Genomic DNA, 27,800 nt, shown 5'->3' with positions numbered 1-27,800 from the left:
GGAAGAGAGGACTTTGAGGGACCATGATGGCTGTCTTCTGATATATCAGGAATCATCAAATAAGAAAGAACTGACTTTGTGCTTAGGCACAGAGAAGAAAAAGAATTCTGAGGGCAAAAGACATCAGATTTCAATTCAATAAGAACACTTTTTCACAACCAAAGCTATCCAAAAACACAAAAAAAGGAGGGAGAGTGAGAGACTGAAATTGTTAAGCAAAGGCTAGATGAGTGTTTCAATAGAAAACATCAGAAAGCCCTTCTACAATAGAGTCTAAGTAATATGATAAAGGAGTGTCAAAAAAAAATAGTGCACCTTTGAATTTCTGACCACAGGGATAATGTACTGATGTCATGATTGATACAGGTATAGAAATCCTTTGTTTCAATGCTTTAGGATAATTATTTCATTAATAACATTAGGCAACAATACCGAACACCACATACAATGAGAATTACTGACATATTTAATCTACCACATTTCTAGAGCATACAATCACTCCTATAAATTTAAGCCAGTTATACTGCTTTCACCAAAGTTAGTGTACTGGTAAGGAAATCTTGAGAACTTTAGTGAAGTCACCTCTCCATGGCGGCTGGTGCTAATCCCAGATGTTAAAGAACTGCTTTAAGAAATAAACAAATGTAAAACTTTTTTTCTCTAAAAACACAACTGTAACCAAGGTAAAAATGACTGAGGCAAGGAAAGAGGAAGTTGTTTTTCTTTTTTTGCCCCGTAACACTGCTTAAGGGGGAAGGGGTGGGGGAAAAAAGTAAAATCATCTAAATTAATTTTTGACTAAATTGCAGAGAGCATGAGCTTCGTTATGTCAAGAAGAGAAATTGTAATAAGTATGTTACACAAATATAACTTTTATGTATATATATATATGAATCTTATAACTATATAGCTTTAATTTTCAAATTAATACAATAAACATTAAACTGTTCTTTGTATGCACAATAGAACCTATTGTGAAAAGATAGACAAACATGTAATAAATAATACATGAACTGAGCAAGTAGAAAAATACTGTGCTGGAGGCATATAATACATTTCAAATAAAGGTTAGTATCACTTTGTCACATATATAAATCAGTATTTCTCAGAATCAAAAACAACATAATATTATAACTTCTTCATCTTAGTTCTCAACGATAAACCAGACTACTATAAATAATTCAAACATTCATCTGTAAAAATGATAGTTAGAAATAACTAGAAACATTTTGAAAAAGAATACTGGGGACAGAGGGCTGAAATGATCAGATATTAAAAGTCTACATACAATATGTAGAACATCTAGTATTAATGCAGATCAACGGGGGAGAAAATCCCAAATGTGAACTTACATGACAAAGGTGGCAAGATAAATCAGTAGGAAAGAATACAATTATTAAAGAAACACTTGTGAATAATTACATAGCCATATGAAAAGGAAAAAAAATAATGCAGATCCTTATTCCATGCATACAACAGAGTTTCAGAGGGATTAAAAAACTAACATAGAAACGATGTTGAAATTCACTCCCTAAAAAACTTTTAAAATAGCACAAATATTCAGTAAATCTTTGGTTGAGAGAAGGTTTTCTAAATTTAAACACAATGGAAGAAATAACAGGGGAAAATTTTTAAATGACAACCTAAGATTAAAGGCAATAAGCCAAATGTGAGAGAAAGGGACAAAGGGACATGTGGACAAAGGGTTAATATACAAGTACATACAAACAAGCCAAATACATAATCAAAACACCAAGACTCCAATCCGTAGATGAATAAAGGATAAAATAAGCCACTAACATAGAGAAATAAAAACAGTCAATAAAGAAATGGAAAACTGCATAGTTATATTAAAAAACTGAAAACGCAAGTTAAATTAAAATAAGACTTACTAATAAATTAGCCAATATTTTAAACATGTCAGACTCCAAACGTTGGCTACCCAGAGTGCTAAGAAAAGGCACTGCTGCTAGGAAAGTAAATTGACACAGCCTTTCTCAAAAGCAATCTGGCAAATCTGGCAGAGACATAATCTAACTAAATAATGAAATTAATTTTAAAATTAGAGGAAGAGAAAAGTGGCCATTATGCAGGAGCACGCTGAGGTTTGGGGGTGAAAGGGAGCTTAAGTCAATTCTAGGCAAGGTTTTCTGTTCCTTACAGCCCAGCTTATTCCAAGGAAGTGCTTCTCAAGCTTTCTGGGATGAAAGATCTGTCTTGTGTTTTATTTGTTTCATTTTCTTTTATTTCCAATCTTTCAAAACTAATACTATTGGAAAAATAACATTTAAACGACGTAAAATATAAATACATTTTTGTAAACTATCAGAGTTAATATATAAATTACTCTGTCAATTGCTGTAAAAGTTGGTCTAATCGCTTCCTTTACTTCTGTACTCACCTGTGCACATGCCTGTGTGCAGGCACTGTCCACGGACCACACTCTGAGCAGCACAACTCTAAGTGATGCAGTGACATGTTGATAGGCCCCTGTTCAACACTTCCCTAACTGTACATTATTAAAAACAAAATAATCTAATTTATCAATAAACTGTCATCCACAGATTGACTACACGCATTATAAGAGTTTTGAAAGGATATTAGGCACAAATTTTGATTGCTCTATGCCAGCCTTGAAAACAGTTTTGTTTCCTCTTATTTTAAATAACTAATGTGTAATCTGCTTTGCATATCTGGTAGCTGCCAAATACGAAGCAAACCACAGAAAATTGTCACTGTCTCTTAAAATTTTACATCTTTTAGTCAGTTCTCACCCAGTTAACCTACATATTAAAATGTAATTCCAATAAAGATACTGACAGGCTTTTTTTGTTTGTTTCAAAAGGGATGTGAGGAATTAAGTTGATTCCCAAGTTTATCTGGAAGAGAAATGCATTATAGCCTTTATATTTTGGTTAAAAAAGAACAATGGGATGGGTGCACTTACCCTACCAGATACCAATATCCTATGAAGCAAGAGAAACTAAAATAATGTGACTCTGACAAAAATAATAGTAGTATAATCATTATAAATAACAACAGCAATAACAAACATTTACTGAGCATAGATTATGACCAAGGCATGGAGTAAAGGCTTGTCATTATTTCTCAGAACGCTGTAAGGTGGATGTTATTATTATTTCCATCTTATTATGAAAATAAGTGACTGAGCTAGGGAAGAAAAGAATATATCAATTAAAAAAAATGGAGTTCAGAAAAACAGTCAATTTAATGCTAAGGGTAGCATTTTCAAGTCACTCAGGAATGGAGTATTTAATACATGGTTGTAGGCAAGAGATGATCAGATTATAAAATATACTTAGATTCCACCTAGAAAAAGGAAGATAATTTTTAAAAACTAATTGTAAGCTGAAGAATGTCTGACAAGGCACAAAACACAGAAGTCACAACTGATTGAAGAAAATTAAAAGTTCTGTAACAAGAAAAATACTGTTTCAAAAAAGTAAAAGAAATATGCTGAATACAAACATTTGTAAAACATAAAGAAGTAATATCCCTAATATTCAAAGAGATTCAGTGTGAAAAGGACAAGGAATTTAACAGAACTGAGTAAAGAATACTAAGAGGAGTCCACAGAAGAGATACAAAAAGACAAGATTCTCAACCTCACTACAAATCAGGAAAATAAAAACTAAAAAAGAAAGATATTTTTTCACTAAGATATTAAAAAATTAAAATGTTAATGTATCTAAGTTAATGACACTCTGGGAAAGTTGACACTGATGCATGGTTGCTAGAAAAGATTATTCACTTCGTGTTTTTTTCTGAAAACAGAAAAAACTATGGTACCTATCAAACTTAAATATCTGGTTATCCTTCAACTTAAAAGGCTAATACTTCCAGGAATTGATACTGTAGAAAAAGAAATATATTCAGCCTTTCTCTATACTGTTTCTTCTTTCTAGAATGCTTTTTCCTTGTTTTTGTCTAGAAAACTCTTAAGACATGTTCCAATACCAAGCTCAAAGTCCCCTCCTCCTGTCTCAGCCATGTTTAATTCATCTTTGTATTCCTTAGCACAATTTCAATAGCCTCATAGTATTTTAAAATTTGCAGACTTCCCTGGTGGCACAGTGGTTAAGAACCCACCTGCTGATGCAGAGGACACAGGTTCAATCCCTGGTCTGGGAAGATCCCACATGCCAAGGAGCAACTAAGCCCGTGCGCCACAACTACTGAGCCTGCTGCGCTCTAGAGCTCACGCGCCACAACTACTGAGCCCATGTGCCACAACTACTGAAGCCTGCACACCTAGAGCCCGTGCTCCACAAGAGAAGCCACCACAATGAGAAGCCTGCTCACCACAACGAAGAGTAGCCCCCACTTGCCCCAACTAGAGAAAGCCCACAAGCAGCAACAAAGACCCAACGCAGCCACCAATAAATAAATAAATAAATTTATTAAAAAATAAATAGAAAAACAAGATTTGCGTAGAGGCAAGGCAACAAAGACACGGAGTAGAGCAATCAGAACCAATGAGAGAGACTGAAGATGTTCATGTGGAAGAGTTAACAACGGCTAACGGTAACAGAAGTAACAGTCGGAAGGTAGGAAGAAAACAAGGGACCCGGGGACAGATAGAGAGAGCCTAAAAAGAGTGGGTGAAACTAGAACCAGTGAAACAAAAATGACCAGCTCAGGCCCCCATGTAGATTCCAAAGCATCAGAAAACCAGTTTTTAAAAAAAGCTTGTGGTTAGAGAGCAGTGATTTCCAGTCAGTCCTGAAACAGCCCAAATCTGCCCCAGAAAGGACAGAAAATGACAATATTCCTTGAGAGAAAAATATGAAAATAAAAAGACCTCATAAAAAGCAGCTTGCATCGACCCATCATTACCTCATACAATGGAGGCTACAAAAACCTCTCTCTCTAATAATCACATGTAAGATCTGAACACAGAATACTGTACACATGAATTGGAATTAGAGTACAATTTATTCAATTCTTTATCATAGGGTAGCTCTCTTTTGTGTAAGACTAAGAGCTCAAAAAAAATTTGCTGAATGAACAAAAGATAAATGAATAAGTTACAGCCTGAATGCATAGTACTGACAAGGCAAAAATTGTCTGGATATGATCAAATCTTATTTCAGATAATTTAGAAGAATGCTATGAATTAGTATCAAAAATGATCTTGAAATCTATTTGAAAATTTTAATTCATCACACTAAGCTTTTTAATCTGTTTAAAAGGAAAAGCTTAGTAAATTAATATGGCCTAGCAACTTATAAAGAAATATTAGATTAACTTATAAAAAATAAACCAGATTTGCTTTACAGATTTCTCCAACGTATGTTCTCTACTGTTGCTTTCATTCATTTTTTTTCCTGTTAAGCACAAATTGAGCCTCTATGTAAAAATAAAACCTAGCAGAGATTAAGAGGACAACAAGTTACGGTCTCTATGCAAAAAATCTTCACAGTATTATCAGGGAGATAGCATACACATATTGAACACATAAAAATAAAAGGGAACTATAAAAAGGGGTAACAGTAGTAGCAGTAATAATAAATCTACTTTGTACAAAAATATTAAAAATTAATCTAGAGATTCAGTTAAAGGTTTCTGGGAAGGTCAAGTTTTACATCAGTTATTAAAAAAAGAATCAGTGAAGAATTAAACCATAATAAAATAATAATAAAACTTGAAATAAACAGATTAAGCAAGCAAACTGGGACTGGGGGAAAAGGAGAAAAAGAAAATACCCTATGGACTGGCTGGGCCTACTTCCAATCAAACTGAAAATAAGTTACACATTGGGCCAAACAAGGAAGCACAGGCACACTGCCTTGGTTACCACCGTGTGGTAATCTTTCCTTCGTGTAATGTCTTGGGTTCCAGTTTCTTTACTGATAAAATAAAGAGGTGAAACTAGCTTGTCTCCTAAGGTCCTAGCTGTGAAATTCTGAAAGATGTTTTCTAATAGCCAGTATTCTCTGATTCCAAAGATTAGCAAACTTGTATACTGTTTTCATTATCTGAGACTAGACTGCTTTTTAGTCTGGGCATGAACGCAAATAATTAGATCCTCTCAGCACTCCAAATCATAAAAACAAATTCTGAAGAATGCCAGTGTAGGCTGTATACTAAACTCAGTAGTAACTACTAAAAACTGCTATGGAGGTACAGAGGTGCCCAATATGCCATGTTATACAGAAAACACTGCAATGGATATTGAGTGGTCCCAATCATCTTATGGATAAGGAAAGTATTCTAGCTCTAAAGGGAAGATGATGCAAACCTATGTATTCTTAGTTCACTCACTTCTAAAGCTTCTGACCTACTTCACTCACTACCATCCTTCTGGTCCTGAGACAGTTGATAAATCTATGTTATACGATATGGTGTCAATCATGCAAGTTGTTTTTTTACTCATCAGGTCTGCTCCAAGGACTTTAGGAACTTACAGCCCGGGCCGAGTCACCGAAGTCTATCTTCAACCTCCCCATGGCCCTAATGATAGCAATAATTGACTGGATGGTGTTACTGTAGACCACTGCTTTGTACTGTTTACATTCCTCTTCTGAATAACCAGCTTCGTGGATAATTCTAACAAGACAAAAAGAGAAAAGTTAACACTTACTTCCTTTGATGGAACAGTACACTTAAACATAAAAAAATTTAATGTTTTAAATCTACTTACTTCATTTGCTTCACAATTGTACTTTTCCCAGATTCACCAGCACCTAAAAAAAGGGAAATAAATGAGGGATTTCTAATTTTATCACTTATGTATATCCAACTCCCAACACACACACTCTCTCTCTGTCTCTTACAGGTAATTTAAAAAAAAATTTTATTGGAGTATAATTGACTTACACTGTTGTGTTAGTTTCTGCTGTACAGCAAAGTGAATCAGTTATACATATACATACATCCACTCTTTTTTAGATTCTTTTCCCATATAGGTCATTACAGAGTATATAGGACAGTACAGAGTAGAGTTCCCTGTGCTATACAGTAGGCCCTTATTTATTTTATATATAGTAGTGTGTATATATCAAGCCCAATCTCCCAATCTACCCCCCACTTCCCCCAAGTTTGTTTTTTACATCTGTGATTGAATTTTTTATATCAAAATGATCTTTATTGGTTTCCAAACATACAGAAAATTTCTTAAAAATAAGTCCCATCTGTTTATTACATCATAATCCTTAAACTCAGCTAAAAAAAAAAAATGCTTTCATCGATGCTTTTATGTATTCCCTGAAGTATTAAAAAAATTCTTTCTTCTATAGCTTAAACTGAAGCAGTATAAATAAATTTTACTCAAGATTTTGCTCCCCACTGGAAGATGTTTAACTTTCTGGCCAATTATCATAATTTCAACCTTTGCCTCATGTGAAGTGGACAGACCAGTGATGCCAAGAAACCACGAAAATTATTTTTAAATATTACGTTATAATAAAATAGCTATCTCACGCATTATATAGTCAACCACCATTACCTGAACAAGTGACACACAGCCGGCATGCTTCGCTAACACTGGGGATGCAGTGGTATGGCAGAAATGTCTCCCCCTATGTTTTTCTTTATTCCCTGTCATAAACCCATTCTCAAAACTCTCCTTCACTCTCTACATATTGATGACCTCCTCACAATTTGAGTCTCTAGAATTATGCCATCATAACACGAAAATATCACTAACAAAATGGCCCTTTATAAAATTAGAGCCCTCTAGATACTGTGAACATCTGAGCACAGGACACAAAACAAGGAAGGTATGACAAGTCTACTGTTTGGCTTCATACTGTCTTTGACCAGGGCTACAGATCATGGAGCTGTTATTTCTGTCTGAGAGACAGGGCTCAGGATTTTCATTATCTAGGCCTCATATTCCCATTTTTCCAGAGCCACTGCTACATGCTCTATGCTCCAGTGTCACTGAACTTACAGTACTGACAACACCTACTGCTGATGACGCCACCAATCTTCAAACATACTGTTCCTCCTGCCAAAGTGTAATTTGCTCTGCTTCCTAGAGCTCCACTGGTGATGCTGTATCAACCACCAAACCTACCCCCTTCCTCAGTCTTTCCTGACCCACTCCCGCTATGATCCCTGTTGCCTCTCCCTTTGAACATTTTCTACTTGAATGCTCAGCAGCTAACTTGTGCTAGACACACAATCAACCAGAAATGTACCTGAATGTATTCAAGCTATCTGTGACGGATCAGTTAGACGGCAAACTTCTGGGCCTCATTCCCTTCTCCCCTTCCCCCTCCAGCTACACACATCCAAATCATCAGAGGCATCTGAGAATAAGTCATAGTTAAATGGCCTATTTGAAAACCTGGGGGGGAAACTGCTTAAATTTTACTTGTGATTTGATATTCAAGAAATTTTCCCAAGATAGCTGCATATTAAGTAGAAAAGCAGGCACTGAATAAACAGTGAGGGCATTATTCATCTACAGACAGCCTTTGAATCTTGGCAGGGCAACTGCCAATACAAACAACTCCAAGATAAACAACCCATTATACCTTAATCAACAAGCCATATACTTGGCTCTATGAAAAGCACAATCGTAGCCATTATGGCTCACACATTTCTCTAATTCAAGAGAAGCCCACCCAAGGAACACACCCTCGGCAGTCTCCAGCAGGGCTATCTTCAAGGGGGCCCTCTGTGCTTCTAGGGCACAGCAAGTTGACTCAGCAGCAGCCGTGTTTCGCTGATAGCACATTTTAGATCCCAACATCCATTCACGGGGTGGTGATTCCACATGCACAGTAAGCGTCGATGAACAGCCACCCATGGCCCATTCTGTTAGTGAAACAACTCAGAGGTTCAGAGGAAGGCTCACATGATACAAGCTCATGAGGTCTGAGAGCCATACAAGGGGAAAATCAGAAAGTAAAGAATAAGATGGTTCCCAGCTGAACTCTATGGAGGCAGATGAGAATTTTTAAATCTTAATGAGAAAAAAGCAAGTTTTCCTAATGTTAAGACATTATCTTTAAATTCTAACTCACTTCCTGTCTCATAGAATAGTTGGTGACATGGGACATTGAGCTTACTCCACAGTGAGCATCTAGTCAATGGCTTGAGGTTCCAAAAAATCCTGAAATATGTTTAATATTAAAGAGTGGAGATGGCAGTGTTACTGGCTGGATTTCTTCCTAATTTCTTTGCTAGTTAGACAAGGTACTCTCTGTGGACCAGATTTCCTAAGGACAGAAATACTGGGGAAAAAACTTTCATAATTTAGCAGTTTATATAATTAGAATTTTCAATTCTTACTTCCATGCAGAGACTCCTAATAGGAAAATTAGAAATGCTGCACGGTTATGGTTCCAGCATTCTAAACACTGGTATTCTTTCCACATAGCATAAAGGAAGAGTTAAAGGTTGTCCTCCAGAAATCTCAGTCAGCACAGTCCTGTTTGAGAGACTGACAGGAAGCAATATTGTAAAAAAACAAAACAAAACAAACAAACAAAAAACCCCTCAGGGGTAGTGGAGGCAGGAGAAAGGAGAAAAGGGTAAATTTTCCTAGCAGTATTCAGCAAGGCAGCTATTGCTTTTCAGTTCAATCCATAGGCAAGATTAAAGGAGTGAGAGTACCCTGCTTTCAAGAAGAAACAAGGAATATGTAACACGTATCAGTCAGGAAAGATCAAAGCGTGGGACCGTTGCGGTCACAAAGCTGAGACGGTCAAGGTGACTAGGTGGCCTGTAGAGTAACCGTTGACAAGCTGGTCGCTGTGAAATGAATGAGACTTTAGGGTAGTGGGAAGGGAGGATGCAGCTCCCCAGGGCAAGAATGTGTGCAGTGTCGCCACAGTGGGCCAGGAACCATAAAGCCACGGAGGGGGATCCCCCAGACCTCTCTTCAAGGAGGAAGTGGCGGATGGAAAACTGCATATCTGAGAGTAAATACTGAGCCCGGCAGGTGTGTGAAGTGGAGCTGGGCACCTGATAATGCACCACACAGATAATGGGAGGGCAAAGGAGCATCACCACAGTAACACAGACAGGGACCCACCTGCGGCTCCGGGCTACACACGCAGGGCCGCTTATTAACAGGGCTCGGAAAAGCAAAATATATCAAGTGAGGACAAGTAGAAGGATGAGGGAGGGGAAAGACTAAAAACAAATCACGGTCTAAGTAAAGCAACCCCATGGCTAGATTATAAGTCCTTGAACAGAATTATATAGGTTACCATTATAAAAATGATAATCAAATCGTGCTCACCCCTGATTTCTGTTGAGGGGCAGTCTAGAGAAATTTGGAAGTTTAACTGTGGTGAGGTTTAAAAGAAAAAAGAAAACACCTCTGACCCCAGAAAACACATACTCCACCCCCCGGAAGAATATTCTTTATCCAACTTTGCTTGGGTTCACATTTGTATCATTTATTTCCTGGTTTCAGCTGCCTAACATCAAGGCTGTTCGGCATTAAAACGGTGATTTTGTCAAAGTCACCTTATGCTGAATTCCTGACGCCACTACTCCACTTTTAAAAACGCCCAACTTTTACGTACAATTGAACCATTTTTACGTTCAATAAGACTAAATAACAGTTCAGTTTAAACTGGAATAAAACCAAATTTACAAGTGCATTTAAAGTCGCTTCTGTTTATCATAATGCTACTGTAAGATTAGTAAGATCAAGGTCCTTATTTTTAAGATAGAAGCAAATAAAGAGGATGCAAAGGCAAATACTAATTAAAGAGGCTTAATTATCCCCCTGGAAAGTAAAGGAAAATTTCCCTCCCTTTTTCTTAGGACATTTACTTTAGAAAAATTTTAAATGTTAAGTGCTTTCTCCTCTTTGAAATGTATATACAGTTGACCCTCACCAACCTCGGTTTGAACTGCATGGGTCCACATATACGTGTATTTTTTTTTCCAATAAATTCATACAGCACTACACAGTCTGAGGTTAGCTGAATCTGTGGCAGGTCCTGGAACCAATCCCCTGCAGATACCAAGGGACAACTGTATATCCTTTTGAAAACTAAACAGGCCTTTTTTGTCAGCTTCATGATCAAGAATGTCTTTCTCAAGAACCTGAGAACCATCTCTTTGAAAGGTAAACATCACAGGAGATAGCACCCCTATCTTCCAGTTTCTGCAGGTAGGTAGGAGTCTACCTTGGGTGGGGGTCTTGCTCCAAGTTGCAAAACTACCTCTTGTTATAAGATAAGTTTCTTTCTCTTCTGGATAAGGTCAATTAGCTAAAAGATGGTTACCTCAATTACCAGGCAAAGTTAGGATGAACTGTGTGTGACATAAGGTGTTGTAAAGCCTCTCATTTAGGGACTAGTTGTCATTTATCTCGAAAACATGTACGTAACCGGTTGAATCAGCTTGGCTATGTTAAGTGGATGACATACCTTTCTGTCTTGCAGTCTCTTAATGGACTGCTTGTGATGCAATGCATTCAATAAAAAAATGTTTTCTTTCTCCACTACCTTTGTGAAGATGATTTCTGGGTTGGGAGAAGACTTTGTTTTTAATTATTATTCCCCAACATGGGAACAGTCTAGAAATCTTTATTATTCAGCCGTGAGAAGCTCTGGACTTACATTTATATAAATATATATGTATTTATAGGCTATATCTGACATTCTGGGATATAAAAATAATGACTGTAAACAGCAGAATCTAGATTCCCCCAAATGATCCCCTTTCTCCAAATATTAACTCCCCATAAAATTACTCCCCGAGCCATTCATGTCTGAGGTGAGGATCACACTATCACACTGCACAAGGATGATTACACACACACGACTACTCTAGCATCCAGGTAGGACAAAAGAAAGGAGAATTGTGGGCAACACAGGAAGCTCTTTCCTGGCAGCCTAGTCAAAGAGACCACAGAAGGAACTAATTGAACTGAGAGATCAATGTTTCTACAAGTCGAGCCTCAGGACTCACACGGTGAGGGTAAGGAAGGATGGAGGACTGGGGGCCACAAGTATACGCTTCGGGGTCTACAAGTTTGCTGCAAGAAATTTTAATTCAGTGTTTTTATTTGTATAACAAGAATAATTTAAGAAATGCTGCATCATCTGAATGCCTCTATCTAACTGAATTTCAGGATCTATATTTGAGTTTGTGTTTATAGGTCCTGAGATACTCAAGCAAGTGCCAAACACTGTACCTTGCTTGAGAATCTATCCATCCATCACTCTATCTGGTTTGGCTGTCAATCACTAGACCCTCTATCCAAAGAAAGGGCCATGTGTTTCCAGCAGGCCAATCCGAGCTGTGTTTGAGAGTAAAATTCCCTATGCTTATACATCTTATACAAACCATCAAACAGAACATTTTACAAATTAATATATGTAAACATATTTATGTATAATATACATAAAATATACTAAAAACTTAACAAAATAATCACTTTGGATACACTGATTTTTTTTTTTCCTCCAAGAAAAGAATGAGATCTAGGTGCCAGAGATTTTCCCTGGCCATTTATGTGAAGATAATGTGAAGATTATCAAGAAAAAAAATCACAGCACTGCAAAGCATAATGTGAAATCTGGCCCACAGAAGTCATTTTCCATGATCACATCATGGAAAACAACATTAAAGGATGGGGCCAAAACAGAGGGAAGCAACACTGAGAGAAAACTAGGATAAGAGAAGCCAGACAGCAACCCTTGAGCCTTTAGATATAGTCATATTTAGGGAGTCATATTACAATTGACCATCCAGAGTGGAAACACTGTTGAGAGTTAAAGGGGGCACAAGCATGAACAAGGACTGACCTGGGAAAAGGAGAAAATATATCACTCTAGTCAGAACTGAAGACAATTTCAACTTGATTTCCAAGCTATGAGTCAGTTATGAGTTTGCTTTCTGTCACATGGACCCGAAAAGAGTTTTGGACTAACCCTGTGCCAAACAGTATTACTTTAATTATCTTTAGCTAATGAAGGGAAAACAAAGGAGGTTAATGATGCATTTGCAGCAAGTAAAGGTCAAATGATAATTACTGCGTGCTTTACAAAAGAAAGTTACAGAAGTTCAGACAGAGAAAAGATGTGGGAAAATCAGTCATTATATAGCCCACTGTAGAAGAGGGATGCTTTAATCCAAGAGTCATACTTGTAAGTACAATTTATTGTGACTTATATTGGGTTGGCCAAAAAGTTCGTTCGGGTTTTCCTATAATGTTACAAAAACCCTAACGAACTTTTTGGCCAACCCAACCATCATTATTTGTCTTACTAAATTCATATTAACTTTACTTTTTAAATGTTCATATACATTATGTTATAAAATTGTTTGTTTTTATAGTTCATAGAAGACCTATAAAGCATAAGGAACTTTGTTCCCAATGACAGTTACACACGTTTGTGAAAATAATTTAGAATTACACAAGGGGGAAAGGTTTTCCTTTATCAGGAGGCCATACACTGCACTGTCTAAAACTCAAGTCTAACTGCGCTCCTGTTTTTGCTCAGCTGTTTACTATTAAGGACCAGTAAATAATTAACATATACAAACTCTCAACTTTTCCTATGTTGCCCTACAATTCTCCATGGGTCTCTGTCACATTTCTGAACATATGTGAGCAGAGGCACCGACTGCCTTTATTCTCAACCATCTTTTCAAGGATGTTTATATAGAGAATAGTCTTAGAAGACAAGATAATGCTTCCCTCTGGAACGGAGAGCAGGTCTGTTTGTTGTCTACCATCATAAAGATAACATGCTCTGGGACAAAGATCAGGTGGGCTTACTGCACATTATGAAAAAAATACTGGGGATCCCCAACTTAAGGGCTCCCCTACTGCAACATAACCCATTGCTTGTGCAGCCACGGCTCTCTTCGTGTTGCCCTTAGGGAACTGGGGCTGGGTAAATCGCCATAAAGGCTGATACTCTGGCAACTGCAATTGCTATAATAAAGTCATTTTTGTCTCTGAACCAGGCCTCTCATGTCTTCTGTCAGCAACCATGAAACTGGGGTGGGAATTCTCCAGCAGGCCAGTGGTTAGGACCCCATGCTCTCGCTGCCATGGGCCCAGGTTCGATCCCTGGTTGGGGAACTAAGATCCTGCGAGCTGCGTGGTGTACGCCCCCCTCCCCCCCCAAAAAAAGAAAAATGCAACTGGGGTAAGCTAACTTGTTAGTTTGTAAGTAGGGTAAAGTCTCAGGTACTGAATAATTCTTGACATGCTCTTCTGCTTAATTTTTAATTAATTCCCAAATTTCTGACAACTAAGGACGCTTCCAGCCATGATCTCTACACCTGTACTACTTATCTTTCCTCAAATGGCAGCTTAATCAGGTTTGTCCAATAAACCCAAAGAAACAGCTAGAATAGTGGTTCTCAAAGCATGATCTAAGGACCAGTAGTATCAGCAACACTTAAGAAATGTACATTCTCAGGTCCCACCCAGAGCTTACTGACTCAAACTCGGGGAGTGGGGCCCAGCAGTCTGTGTTACAACAATCCCTCCAAGGGATTCTGAGAACAAGGGAGGTAGAAGAAAGGTCTCCTCCTTTTTTCTTGATTGCGATCAGAATTATTATAGTGATTAAGTTGCTGACGAGCTTTAACAAACTATTATTTTTATGAAATATTTACATTTCCCTCCTCCCCCTGAAAGTGAGACAAGTAATATTGTTTTACATTTCTGCAAATAGCTTATTAAAAGACAGCTTAACTCTCCTATCTATGTCTGCATTTAATATGATACAATGTATTACTTTGGTTGAATGAAGAAAATCCATTTCCACATATTAATGTAGTTAGAAAATGAAAGAGCATTTTAATAGCATTTGCAGATAATTGTGGATAGTCTTCTTTGATTCTATACCAAACTTTGAAAAGGGTAGCTTAAAGTTTGGTTATAATGCATTTCTGTGAACTTTGGTAGCTTAAAATCCACTGGTCTATCTTGTACTTGGAATGGATCTCTTACCCATGTCTTATTTGGAAATTAGTTCACTGACTTATGGAGAACTGAATGTTGACATATTTTCAATATAAAAAAAAGAGCATTTATTTTTAAATTGCCTTTTTAATATTATACATAATTTCACCAGAAAAAAGCTTTAGGTCATAAGATGATATCAAGCTCCCAGTGGTAGGGACATGGTTTTTAAATTTCTTTTTTCTTTTTTGTGGCTTGAAAGCTCAAATTTTATTATTGGCAACAAATACTGTTTGCTGTTTTCCTTGAAGTGACAACTGACTAACTGCCAAATCCCCAAGTCGGATTAACCATATTTTTCTATCAGTCTTTCTTTCAAGTGAAAATGGAATGGTATTCCAGGAAAAGAGCAACTAGTTCAATTCACAACTCGATCAATCACACAGCTGCTCTTCCTCACGACAACCAACGTGCTCTGGCATATGCAAAAGTAGTTTGGGAGTACTTCCCATTTGGTCACACAGAATATTAAAGACATATGTACTTAATGGTCAAGATTTGATAAAAATCATCATGCTTATGACTTCAGCATTTTTTAAATCACAAGTGCTTAGTAGTGAAGAATACAATGACTACTGGTACAATCTCATGCTACTGACATGATTCAGCAGTTTGACCATTACTACTTTTGTACCATTAGAGCAAACAACGCAATAGAAAAGGCAAACAACATCTTAGTATTACTATGAAAATGGTCTCAGGGCTCCCAGGGTCCACAGATCCCTCCTATACCAGATTTAACGTCTTTCTCACCCACTGGACTATGAGCTATGAGGGAAGAGAGCCCCTGGTTTCTGTCACCATGATATCCCCAAAGCTAACTCCTATGGCAGGAGCACAAGACACTTATTCACCAGCTGGATGACAGGAAGAGAGGGAGGAGAGCGGGAGGGGAATATACAACATGAAGAAAGCATAAGAAAATGTAACGGAATATTTACATGAATTGTGGAAAGGGAGAATTCTGTCAGAAGACCAGAAGAAACAAAGAAGTGGGTGGAAGCTTGTGACTGCCCCTTAAAAACAGGTTCACACACACACACACACACACACACACACACACACACAAAACAAACAAACCCAACAACAACAACAAAAAACAGGTTCTCTCCTTCTTCTATTGTAATAAGAGTAGCAGCTTGGAACATGGCAGCTAGAGACTACACTGCTTATCTTTCCTTGCTGCTAGGTGTAGCCACTTCACCCCATTTCTCACCAAATCACGATGTGTGTAAAAGGAAAATGCAGCCTTGGACGCTCTCTCTCCTGTTCCTTCGTACGAGCTAGAAAATGGGTGTCCCTGTCGTCTTGTTCCAACCATGTGAATTAAGACAATGTCCAGGGACAGTAGGGCAATGAGAGGGCAGGAACTCAGGTCCCTGAATGGTCATGTGAGGCAGAGCACCCCAGCTCTAGTTAACCTTGGATCCGTTACACAAGAGAAATAAACACCTATCTTCTTTAGGCCACGGTCAGGTTAGGTTTCTCTAATACAGAGCTAGGCCTTCATGCTGACAATTCTTTAAAAAGTGGTCTAGATTGAAATATACAAGCAAATATAAAACAAACTAAAAAGTCCCCAAACCTACAAATGTTTTAAAAAATTACCATAAGTAAAGTAGAAAGGCAAACTACAGAATAGGGAAAACTATCAGTAATTAATGAGTATCAAAATGTAGATTTCTTTTTTTTTTCTAGTGCACAGCAAAGTGATTCACTTATGTGTGTGTGTATGCTTTGTCAGATTCTTTTCCATTATAGGTTATTACAAGATATTGAATATAGTTCCCTGTGCTATACAATAGGCCCTTGTTTATTTTATATATAGTAGTGTGCATATCTTAACCCCAAACTCCTAATTTATCTTCTCCCCTCCCCCACTATCCCCTTTGGTAACCATAAGTGTGTTTTCTATGTCTGTGGGTCTATTTCTGTTTTGTAAATAAGTTCATTTATATTGCTTTTTAGATTACGTATGTGATAACATATGATACCTGTCTTTCTCTATCTGACTTACTTCACTTAATATGATAATCTCTAAATCCATCCATGTTGCTATATATATATATATATATATATATATATATACACACACACACATACACACACACACCACATTTTCTTTCTCCATTCATCCGTCAATGGACACTTAGGTTGCTTCCATGTCTTGGCCATTGTAAACAGTGCTGCTGTGAACACTGGAGTGCATGCATCTTTTAGAATTAGAGTTTTCTCCAGATATATGCCCAGGAGCGGGATTGCTGGATCATATAGAAGCTCTATTCTTAGTTTTTTAAGGAGCCTCCATGCTGTTTCCATAGTGGCAGCACCAATTTACATTCCCACCAACAGTGCAGAAGGGTTCCTTTTTCTCCAACCCTCTCCAGCATTTACTGTTTGTAGACTTTTTAATGATGCCTATTCTGACTGGTGTGTAGCTGTCCAGTTTTCCCAGCACAACTTATTCAAGAGACTGCCTTTTCTCCATTGTATACTTGCCTCCTTTATCATAGATTAATTGACCATAAGTGCATGGGTTTATTTCTGGGCTTTCTATCCTGTTCCACTGATCTATATGTCTGTTTTTATGCCAGAACCATACTGTTTTGATTACTGTAGCTTTATAGTATAGTCTGATACAAAAACAGAACCCATATATATGCTTCCTACAAGAGAACCATTTCAGTTCTAGAGACACATACAGACTGAAAGGGAGGGGATGGAAAAAGGTATTTCACACAAATGGAAAGCAAAGAAAGCTGGAGTAGCAATATTTATATCATACAAAATAAACTTTAAAATAAAGCCTGTCACAAGAGACAAAAAAGTACACTCCATAATGATCAAGGGATCAATTCAAGAAGATGATATAACAACTGTAAATATATATGCACCCAACATAGGTGCACCTCAATATATAAGGCAAGTGCTAACAGCCATAAAAGGAGAAATCGACAGTAACACAATAGTGGGAGACTTTTACACCCCACTTACATCAATTGATAGATCATCCAGACAGAAAATCGATAAGGAAACACAGACCTTAAATGACACCTTAGACCAGATGGACTTAATTGATATTTATACAGCATTCCATCCAAAAGCAACAGAATATACATTCTTCTCAAGTGCCCATGGAGCATTCTCCAAGACAGATCACATGCTGGGCCACAAAGTGAGCACCACAAAGTGAACATCAGTAAATTTACGAAAACTGAAATCATATCAAGCATCTTTTCCAACCACAGTGCTATGATATTAGAAATCAACTCCAAGAAAAAAACTGTAAAAAACACAAACACATGGAAGCTAAACAATATGCTACTTAACAACCAATGGATCACTGAAGAAATCAAAGAGGAAATTTAAAAATAGCTAGAAACAAATTAAAACAAAAACATGAAAATCCAAAACCTAGGAGATGCAGCAAAAGCCATTCTAAAAGGGGTGTTTACAGAGATACAAGCGTACCTCAGAAAACAAGAAGAATGTCAAATAAACGACCTAACCTTACACATAAAGCAACTAGAAAAAGAAGAACAAACTGTGAAATTAACAGAAATCATAAAGATCAGAGCAGAAATAAATGAATAGAGATGAAGAAAAAAATAGAAAAGATCAATGAACCTAAAAGCTTGTTCTTTGAAACGATAAACAAAATTGATAAACCTGTAGCCAGACTCACAAAAAACAGAGAGAGGGCCGAAATCAATAAAGTTAGAAATGAAAAAGGAGAAGTTACAACAGACATCGCAGAAATACAAAGCATCATAAGAGACTACTAGAGCAATAAAATGGACAACCTGGAAGAAATAGACAAATTCTTATAAAGGTACAATCTCCTAAGACTGAACCAGGAAGAAATAGAAAATATGAACAGACCAATCACAAGTACTGAAATTGAAACTGTGATTTAAAAACTCCACACAGGGGCTTCCCTGGTGGCGCAGTGGTTGGGAGTCCACCTGCCGATGCAGGGGACACGGGTTCGTACCCCGGTCCGGGAGGATCCCATGTGCCGCGGAGCGGCTGGGCCCGTGAACCATGGCCGCTGAGCCTGCGCGTCCGGAGCCTGTGCTCCGCAACGGGAGAGGCCACAACAGTGAGAGGCCCGCGTACCGCAAAAAAAAAAAAACAAAAAAACCCCCACAAAACTCCACACAGGGCTTCCCTGGTGGCACAGTGGTTGAGAGTCCGCCTGCCGATGCAGGGGACACGGGTTCGTGCCCTGGTCCGGGAAGATCCCACATGCCGCGGAGCGGCTGGGCCCATGAGCTATGGCCGCTGAGCCTGCACGTCCCGAGCCTGTGCTCCACAACGGGAGAGGCCACAACAGTGAGAGGCCCACATACCGCAAAAAAAAATAAAATAAAATAAAATAAAAAACCTCCACACAAACAAAACTCCAGGACCAGATGGCTTCACAGGCGAATTCTATCAAACATTTAAAGAAGAGTTAACACCCATCTTTCTGAAAAAAAATTTCCAAAAAATTTCAGAGTTAAGAAAACTCCCAAACTCATTCTATGAGGCCACCATCATCCTGATACCAAAACCACACAAAGATACCACAAAAAAAGAAAACGTATATTTTTAAAACTCATAATGAATTAACATTAACTGACAAGAAAAACACCAATACTCTAAATAACAAAAGACATAAACACAATTCATAGAGGGAAAACAGATACAGTAGTTTTAAACTGTATATAGATATATATATCTTCATACTATAAAAAGTACCTTGAAAGAAATACACTGAAAAGTGTATCTGACTAATGCAATTTTTTGCCTCAAACATTTGTGTAATTCCAAATTTTTAAACTGTCAGACCGAATCAAAATTATGCAATTTATTTATAAAAATTTGGTCATCTCTCTCCAATGATTAAAGTTGAATAAGATCATCTTCTTTAATCTCATTTGTTTCAACCCACGTTCCCATCTCATCACTCATGCACATAAATCTCACATTCTGATCACAGCAAATTACTTTTACTTCCAAAGTTTCACAACCATCCCCGCCTCCATTCCTCCCCCATACTTTCTCCCAAGTGGAGCCTTTATCAACATCGGCACTACAAAGGACCACACCACGTTCAGGCAGGGAGCATCTGGGATTGAATTTTCCCAACCAAGGCACGTCCAATTCTCAGGGACAGTAAAAACTGAGCAGACAGACACCAGGCCTGCTACATGGCCCAGTATGGCAGGCGGGAAAACCACCCAGCCCGCAGCCATACAGAGACTCAGGTGAGAGATTCCGAGGCCTGCACTTTGAGGCAGCTCAAACAGGCAGGCTCTAAGCAGGCCATGAGTTACAACACCAGAGACTTCAACTGTGATACCAGGAGCACCTAGGTGAGAGCCATTACCTCCACGATCAGAGGAGGAAGAGGGCATTACATCTAAGGGACTAGACCCTGTTCCCGCTGCAATGAGCTCAAGAGAGTCACTCGTCCCTCCCTGCCCACTCACAGTGCCCCACACCAATTAGGGAGAAGAGCAGGAAGGAAGGATGACAAGGGATGAAACATTTTTATCTGAACGCTACATAAGTAGACTGTTTAAATAATCAGATTGGACCAAGGCTTAAGCAACATTGAACATTTTGTAATTTTCCCTGCTAATCAGCAGGAAGTAAATTGATTTTAGGCTAAATTAAAATTAAAATAGTGTGAATCAACTCTTGTAACCCTCACTATTAATATACAGGCAATGATCTTTAAGCATATTTTTAAAAAGACAAGGATATTATACTTTCCCCTATCAAACATCCCAAATTTTACACACTATCTCCATAGCCTGTTCAGAGGAATTATTAAACCAGACTTGGATGACCACATGTCTCATATCTGATGTAAGCTGACATCATCCTTTCACCACTTTGAACACTTCCCTTCAGTACGTAATCCGATGAAGATTCCCTTTTCTACTTTAACCAACTCAGAATAAATCAATTCTGTGTGGTGCCAAGCTTTTGCCAAGTTTCCATGTACCTTAAAGTTTTAATCAGGATCCTGGTTCAGGCAGTGGAAGTGGTTTAAACACGAGAGAAAAGAATTCCATCGCTCTTTCACAAAGCAGTCCAGGGCTTGCGGTTAGCTTGATACTGTGAGAGACCCAAGCACCTTCTATCTTATTGCTCCGCCACCTTCATGACACGGCTTCCAACTCAGGTTAGGTATATCTGTTCAGGATCCCACTGGCACATGAACTTGCAGTCAGTGGGAGGGACAACAAGTAGAGGAAGTGAGGGAATGTGCTTTCTCTTTAAGGGGACAACCCAAAAGTTGTAACTCATTTCTCCTCATATCCCCGTGACCAGGACCTAGCTTCCTAGCTTCACTTGGCCACCAGTATAGCTGGGAAATACAGTCACTAGCTGTGTAACTCTGTGTCTAGAAAATAGATATGGAGGGACCGTGCATACTGGGGAATAACCAGAAATCTCTGCTTAGCTAGCCCATAAGCGTATTCTTTTCTTTCTTGTGCCATCTGTTCCACCTTTAAGTTAAAAAAAAGCAAAAACTTTTTAAATGAAACATTATGCCAGTCAATATATACAAAATGAAAGAGTTGGGTTTGTGTTTTGTTTTTTATTTGTTTTGGTTTCCTCCTGAAAACTAAGTTGGCTGCCTTGGGAAAATGTAATAAAGCAAGCTATTTTAAAAGGCCACTGAATTAGGTAAGTGTGAGAAATTGTCCAACGGAGACAAGCAAAAAAATTAAATCTAAAAGGATTCTTCATTCATATTTCTTTGCAAGTACCTTTAATTGAAAAAAAACTGGACACAAAGGGTTCATTTTGGATATGCAAAAAAGACAGCTGTGAACTACAGTCAGTGATTCATACTCCCTCCAAAAAGGCCATGATCGTACATCAAAAGATTGCTGAATGGCATTATACCTGTGTTTTCAACTAAAACAAAATATTCAAGTTATATTTGCAGAAGTTTTTTTTAGGGTTTCCCCTCAAGACAGGTAAATTCTGATCCCATCAGCACAGAGAATTTCTACGAAGGAAACTTCCCCCTGCATATCAACATATTCAGAATTTAATTACCTTTATCTCCCAATTTCTATACTCCGCCCACAACTATTTTTCTAAAATGTTTAAATTTGTATCAACTGTTTAACCAAAAACTTCTGAGCATGGCATTGCAAGGATGCTAGGATTCGGACCCACATGCCTTTTACCCTCATGTCTTCTATACTATACACCTCCAATCATTCTCTAGCCATGTAAGTCTTCAAAATAATCTAACCTATACAGCCAGAATTCTAGCATCTATGCGTCAAGGATTATGTTAGGCAATAAAGTCAAAGTTGAATAAATCATGGGTCCTGACTCTAGAGAGTTGTATCCAGAATCAAAAGAGATAGTCAAGAAAATGAACAATTTCAATATACTTTCTTTCATTCAAAACATATGAAGTACCCACGTGATGGCAAGCACAACTCAGGGCATCAAGGGCAGAGAGAGCGGGAGTAAGAGCTGTGGCCCCCATCTCATGGGGGGAGGAAAAGGTGGCAGGAAACACTTCAGGTCTTGGGGTGAGGAAAGGCTAGTTAGAGGGGGTGACTGACACATGCAGATCATTTACTTAAAATATCAATACCTGCTACTAATATATCTCAACAAATTGATGCATCCAGTAAGTCAGTGGAAGAGCTCAATTAATGAAAGGAAGAAAATGACAGTAAAAGGTTACAGAAAAGTTAGTACAAACAAAACATGTACAACTATGTAATTCCAAAGTATAATAACTACAGCCCTAATATACTTTTCACTGGTCCAATAATGTCTAAATTACCCTCTTTAACCACTCTCCTAGGAAGGACACCAATAGGATTATGTCCAGAGAGGAGGTGTAGAGGACTATAAAATCCTTCATTTGAGCAAAGGCTGATGGAGGGAGGAATGTTTAGAAAAAGACCAGGAGACAACAGGATGTCTGATAAACAGCTGAAGAGCCCTCTCATGGGAAGAGAACTTATACTGTGTGACACGCAAGAAGGCTGAATTAAGATCAATAACAAATTACACAGAAGCAAACCTGTCTCAGTAAAAGGAATAACCTATTAATAAAATGATGCCAGAATCTATAGAAACACATCATCTGTCAATAGGATTATTATTCCCCCCAGTTCTTTATAGCAGGAGGCATATATATATATATAATATAAAATTTTGTTAGATGTCATTTTACATCATTAAGATATAAGTTAAAAAGAAATGGTGCAACTCCCCATTTCCCACAGTTAAAAATATCGTACACTTAACAGTTTGTTAAGAGGGTAGATCTCATTTAAGGTATTCTTAGCACAATCAAAGCAGGTGTGTGTGTGGAAGGAATGGGGCAATACAGAACTCTGGATTACACTACTGGAAATCTTTAAAATTACTTGTACCACCTTGATTTATGCAGTTGTGTTTAAACGGTAGGTTTCATACAAACAACAATAATAAAAGATTATGTTGAATTCATACATTCTGGCCATAGCCAGTTTCTGTATGAGGTCAAAGTCCCATGGAGATGAATAAAAGAAAAGCCTTCACTACTTTTTCTCATCAGCTCTCTCCACCAAACAAGAGTGAGTCTAAAAACTATCAAATGATGGGGCAGCTTTAACTAAATACCCTACTCTATGCAAATTGACACACAGACACCTAAAATTTATAAGTAATAGAAAAAAAGTCTTCAGTAAATATCCAATAAATTAATTTTTTCAAGGAAATAAAGAAATATTTTTAAGTAAAAATGAGAATAAACAATGCATCAAATCCCTCATGACTGGCTAGGACATAAAATAGGTTGGCAAGTATTGGCACACTAATCAGAAAAGATTTATTTAAGCAAAGAGGCTTCACATCACTTAAAAATTTAGTCTAGTTATCTGTAAGAGAAGGAATTACTTGACGCTAATTTGAGAACCCTTTAGTTTCTAGTTGAACCGGTTGCTCTAGGACTATGGAACCAGAAACAGTAAAGTTCTTAAATGCCGACTGGGTTTTCTTTTCAAATTGTCTTTATTATAGCCATACTACACTTACTATAAGATGTGCTAATTTCTGTATGTTAAATGTGAAACACGTGTATAATTAATGAAATACATGTCTTGATTCGTCCTCTCTAATGGATGTAAATGCCAGATTAGGGCTTCCATTAGGGATTTAGTATACTTAAATTTTAAGAGTTAAGTAAGAGTTAATAAACATGAAAAGATAATACTGATACATCAGTTGTCATCAGGGAAAAGCAAATCAAAACCACAACAGGAGGGGCTTCCCTGGTGGCGCAGTGGTTGTGAGTCCGCCTGCCAATTCAGGGGACACGGGTTCGTGCCCCGGTCCGGGAAGATCCCACATGCCGTGGAGCAGCTGGGCCCGTGAGCCATGGCCGCTGAGCCTGCGTGTCCGGAGCCTGTGCTCCGCAACGGGAGAGGCCACAACAGTGAGAGGCCCGCGTACCGCAAAAAAACACAACAGGATACTACTTCACACCAGGATGCCTGCCATATAGCACAGCGGTCCCCAACCCCTGGGACGGGTTTCGTGGAAGACAATTTTTCCACGGACGGGGGGACGGGGCTCAGGAGGTAATGTGATCGATGGGCAGCGGCAGATGAAGCTCTGCTCGCCCACCGCTCACCTCCTGCTGTGCCGCCCAGTTTCTAACAGGCTGCAGACCGGTACCAGTCCATGACTTGGGGGTTGGGGACCCCTGACATAGTGGGTACCAGGATGGCTAGAATCTAAAGGTCAGATAATAACAAGTGTTGGTGAGTATGTGAAGAAATCAGAACCCCCATACACTGGTGGTGGGAATATAAAATGGTGCACTGACTTTTGAAAACACGCTGACAGTTCAAAAAGTTAAACAGAGTTACCATTTGATTTAATATTTCCACTCCTAAGTATGTACCCAAGAGAAATGAAACATAAGTCGATGCAAAAAGCTGTAAATCCATGGTCAAAGCAGCATTATTCGTAACAGCCAAAAGATGGAAACAACCCAAATATCCATCAATTGATTAATGGATAAACAAAATGCGGCATATCCATACAATGGAATATTATTGGGCATATAAGGAATGAAGTCCTGACAGAGGCTACAAACATTATTATGCTAAGTGATAGAGGTCAAACAAAAGGACCACAGAGTGTATAACTCTATTTATATGAAATGCCCAGAAATGTCAAACAGAAACAGGAGTAGTGGCTGCTTAAGCCTGGGGATGGGGGTGGGGGGGGAAGAAATTGAAGGTGACTGCCCAAGGATACAGGTTTCTTTTGGAGGTTATGAAAATGTTCTAAAATTGACTACAGTAATGGCTGCACTACAATGCGAATATACTAAACAACACTGAATTCTACACTTAAAAAGGGCAAATTGTACGGTTGGGGAATTATACCTCAATAAAGATATTTTAAGAAGTTAGTAAAAATTTGATAGTCAATAATTATAATTAAAAATGTAATTTTAAGAATACTTTAGTAGAAAACAAACTTATGACTACCGGGGGGAAAGCTGGGGGGCGGGAGGGGGGATTAACTGGGAGATTGTGATTGACATATACACACAACTATATATAAAATAGATAACTAATGAGAACCTACTGTATAGCACAGGGAAGTCTTCTCCATACTCTGTAATGACCTATAAGGGAAAAGAATCTAAAAAAGAGTGGATATATGCATAACTGATTCACTTTGCTGTACAGCAAAAACTAACACAACACTGTAAACCAACTATACTCCAATAAAATTTTTTTAAAAAAGAATATTTTAAATACCAGATTACAGACATTCCATTTACCTCCTTCCTATGAAACTGTCTTGAAAATTGACTAACACTTGGTTCCCTGCTCATAGAAGACCAAATCTTTTCTAAATGGAAACTTTGTTGTACCTTTCCTTCTATAGTGTAGCATTTCTGACCACAGTTTGCTAAAAGACTAGTGATTTTATCTAAAGCAGAAATCCAAAGATTTTTATACGTAGCAGATTAGTGGTATCTGTTATGAGAGAATGATGTATTTCTACTATTTTAGTCTTAATCTAGTACTAGCAAAATACTCCCTGAGGAGGAAATTTTAGTCTGTAAAGTCTCTAGACTTGCAGAAGTTAAATGCTTTTAGACCATTAAACAGTCATTTTAGAGCTTCATTAAGGAGAGCCAGAGGGTTCCTACAGGGGCAAGTGGATGGAAAAAGCCACCCCAAGTGCCAGATGTAGGACAGGATATGGGATCTTCCTAAAACTGTCATCTTTAAGTCATGATTCTTGCTCCCTCTTTTAAATCCAGGAATATTTAAAAAGATAGAAATAATTATTTTTTCAATTCTGATAGACAAAATAGTTAAAACTACAAGAATCGGGAAAAGAACTACAGAAAGAGGGTAATGAGAAAACTATTATTTAAAATACTTAAACTAGGTAAGATGAAACCAACGAACTAATATAGAGTAAGCAACAATAAACAAAAAATAAAGCACGAGAATGGCAACAGAGGAAATATAGAAGCCCTGTAAACTTAAAAAGATAATCAATCTCACTAATCACCAAAAAGAAAAGTAATAAAATATTTTTAGCCAAATCAGTATGGTAAATTGTAAGAAATGGTGTGGGAGTGTAAGTACACTCACATACTATTCCTGAGAGTAGAACTGTTAACAACCTTTTGGAGGGCAACAGACTATATATTTCAAAAGCCTCAATAAATACCCTAATCCAAACACTATGATCCTTTTTAGAGATCTGTCCTAAACATATTTATACATTTTAACAATATGAAAAGAATATACTCAACTTAAACGTCCAGTAACAGGGAGCTGATTAAACAAATCATGCTATAGCCATATAAATGTATTTTTATAAAAGCATTAAAAACGTGATGGCTCTATATGAGTCAACATAGAAAAATGTTCAGGATACATTATGTGAAAAAAAAGCAGGATGTAAGAGTGTATGGATAGATTAAATATGTGTGTATGAATACACACATACACAATCAGTATCTAGAAGGATATACACAAAATTGTTATTATCCCTTGAGACTAGGATTATGAATGCTTTTCATTTTCTAATTTACATATCTTTTTTGGTAAGTCTTTTTCTAATAATCACATATCACTTTATAATAAAAATAATATTCGAAAAATAGCATTCAAACCAAGTAAATAATATATCAAGTGGGCAAGTGCAAAAAGAGATAAGACATATCATGGTTAAAAATAAGAAAGATTGAAAAAGAAGACAAAGCTAAAATAATTTCAAAATTTAAGAAGAATGTGCTTATATTTAAGAATAAAAATGACTGCATAACACAAATTAGAAAATAAGTAAAATATTTTAAAAATTAAGTAGAAAAATGTATGTGAAAGGAGACTGATATTGTAACGGTGAGATAGCTAACAAAGACTGATATTATAATGGTGAGATAGCTAACAATTCTGAAAGTGAAAAGTTTAAAATCTGGTAAATTAAGGAGTTCCCTGGTGGCCTAGCGGTTAGGATTCCAGGCTTTTACTGCTGTGGCCTGGGTTCAATCCCTGGCAGAGGAACTGAGATCCTGCAGCCTTGCGGTGTGGCCAGAACAAAACAAAGCACACACACACACAAAAACCAAAAAACATGTAAAAGAACGAAGTTGGGGGAGTTCCCTGGCAGTCCAGTGGTTACAACTCTGCACTCTCACTGCCAAGGGCCAGGGTTTGATCCCTGGTCAGGGAACCAAGATCCCACAAGCTGCAGGGCGCAGCTAAAAAAAAAAAAAAAAAGAATGAAGTTGGATCCTTACCTTGTACCATATAAAAAAGTTAACTCAAAATGCATAAAAGGTCTAAACATAAGGGATAAAACCATAAAACTC

At 37.7% G+C, this 27,800-nt stretch overlaps 1 protein-coding gene across 3 annotated transcripts in view; it reads right to left on the bottom strand.

The window, feature by feature from the left end:
* GNAI1 (G protein subunit alpha i1) overlaps positions 1-27,800 on the bottom strand; it is a 307,062-nt gene that overhangs the window by 28,636 nt on the left and 250,626 nt on the right. For all 3 annotated transcript variants that reach the window (XM_067746058.1, XM_067746059.1, XM_067746061.1), the window contains 2 exons: positions 6,665-6,707; positions 6,429-6,570 (listed from right to left, as the gene is read on the bottom strand). In XM_067746058.1, the coding sequence (XP_067602159.1) occupies positions 6,429-6,570; positions 6,665-6,707 (185 nt within the window). The remainder of the gene's footprint in view (positions 1-6,428; positions 6,571-6,664; positions 6,708-27,800) is intronic.

The sequence above is a fragment of the Pseudorca crassidens genome, chromosome 8 (genome assembly GCF_039906515.1).
Source record: "Pseudorca crassidens isolate mPseCra1 chromosome 8, mPseCra1.hap1, whole genome shotgun sequence".
NCBI classification, from domain to species: Eukaryota; Metazoa; Chordata; class Mammalia; order Artiodactyla; family Delphinidae; genus Pseudorca; species Pseudorca crassidens.
Note: the sequence above shows the minus strand (reverse complement) of the source record. Positions and strands in the feature narration are given on the sequence as shown.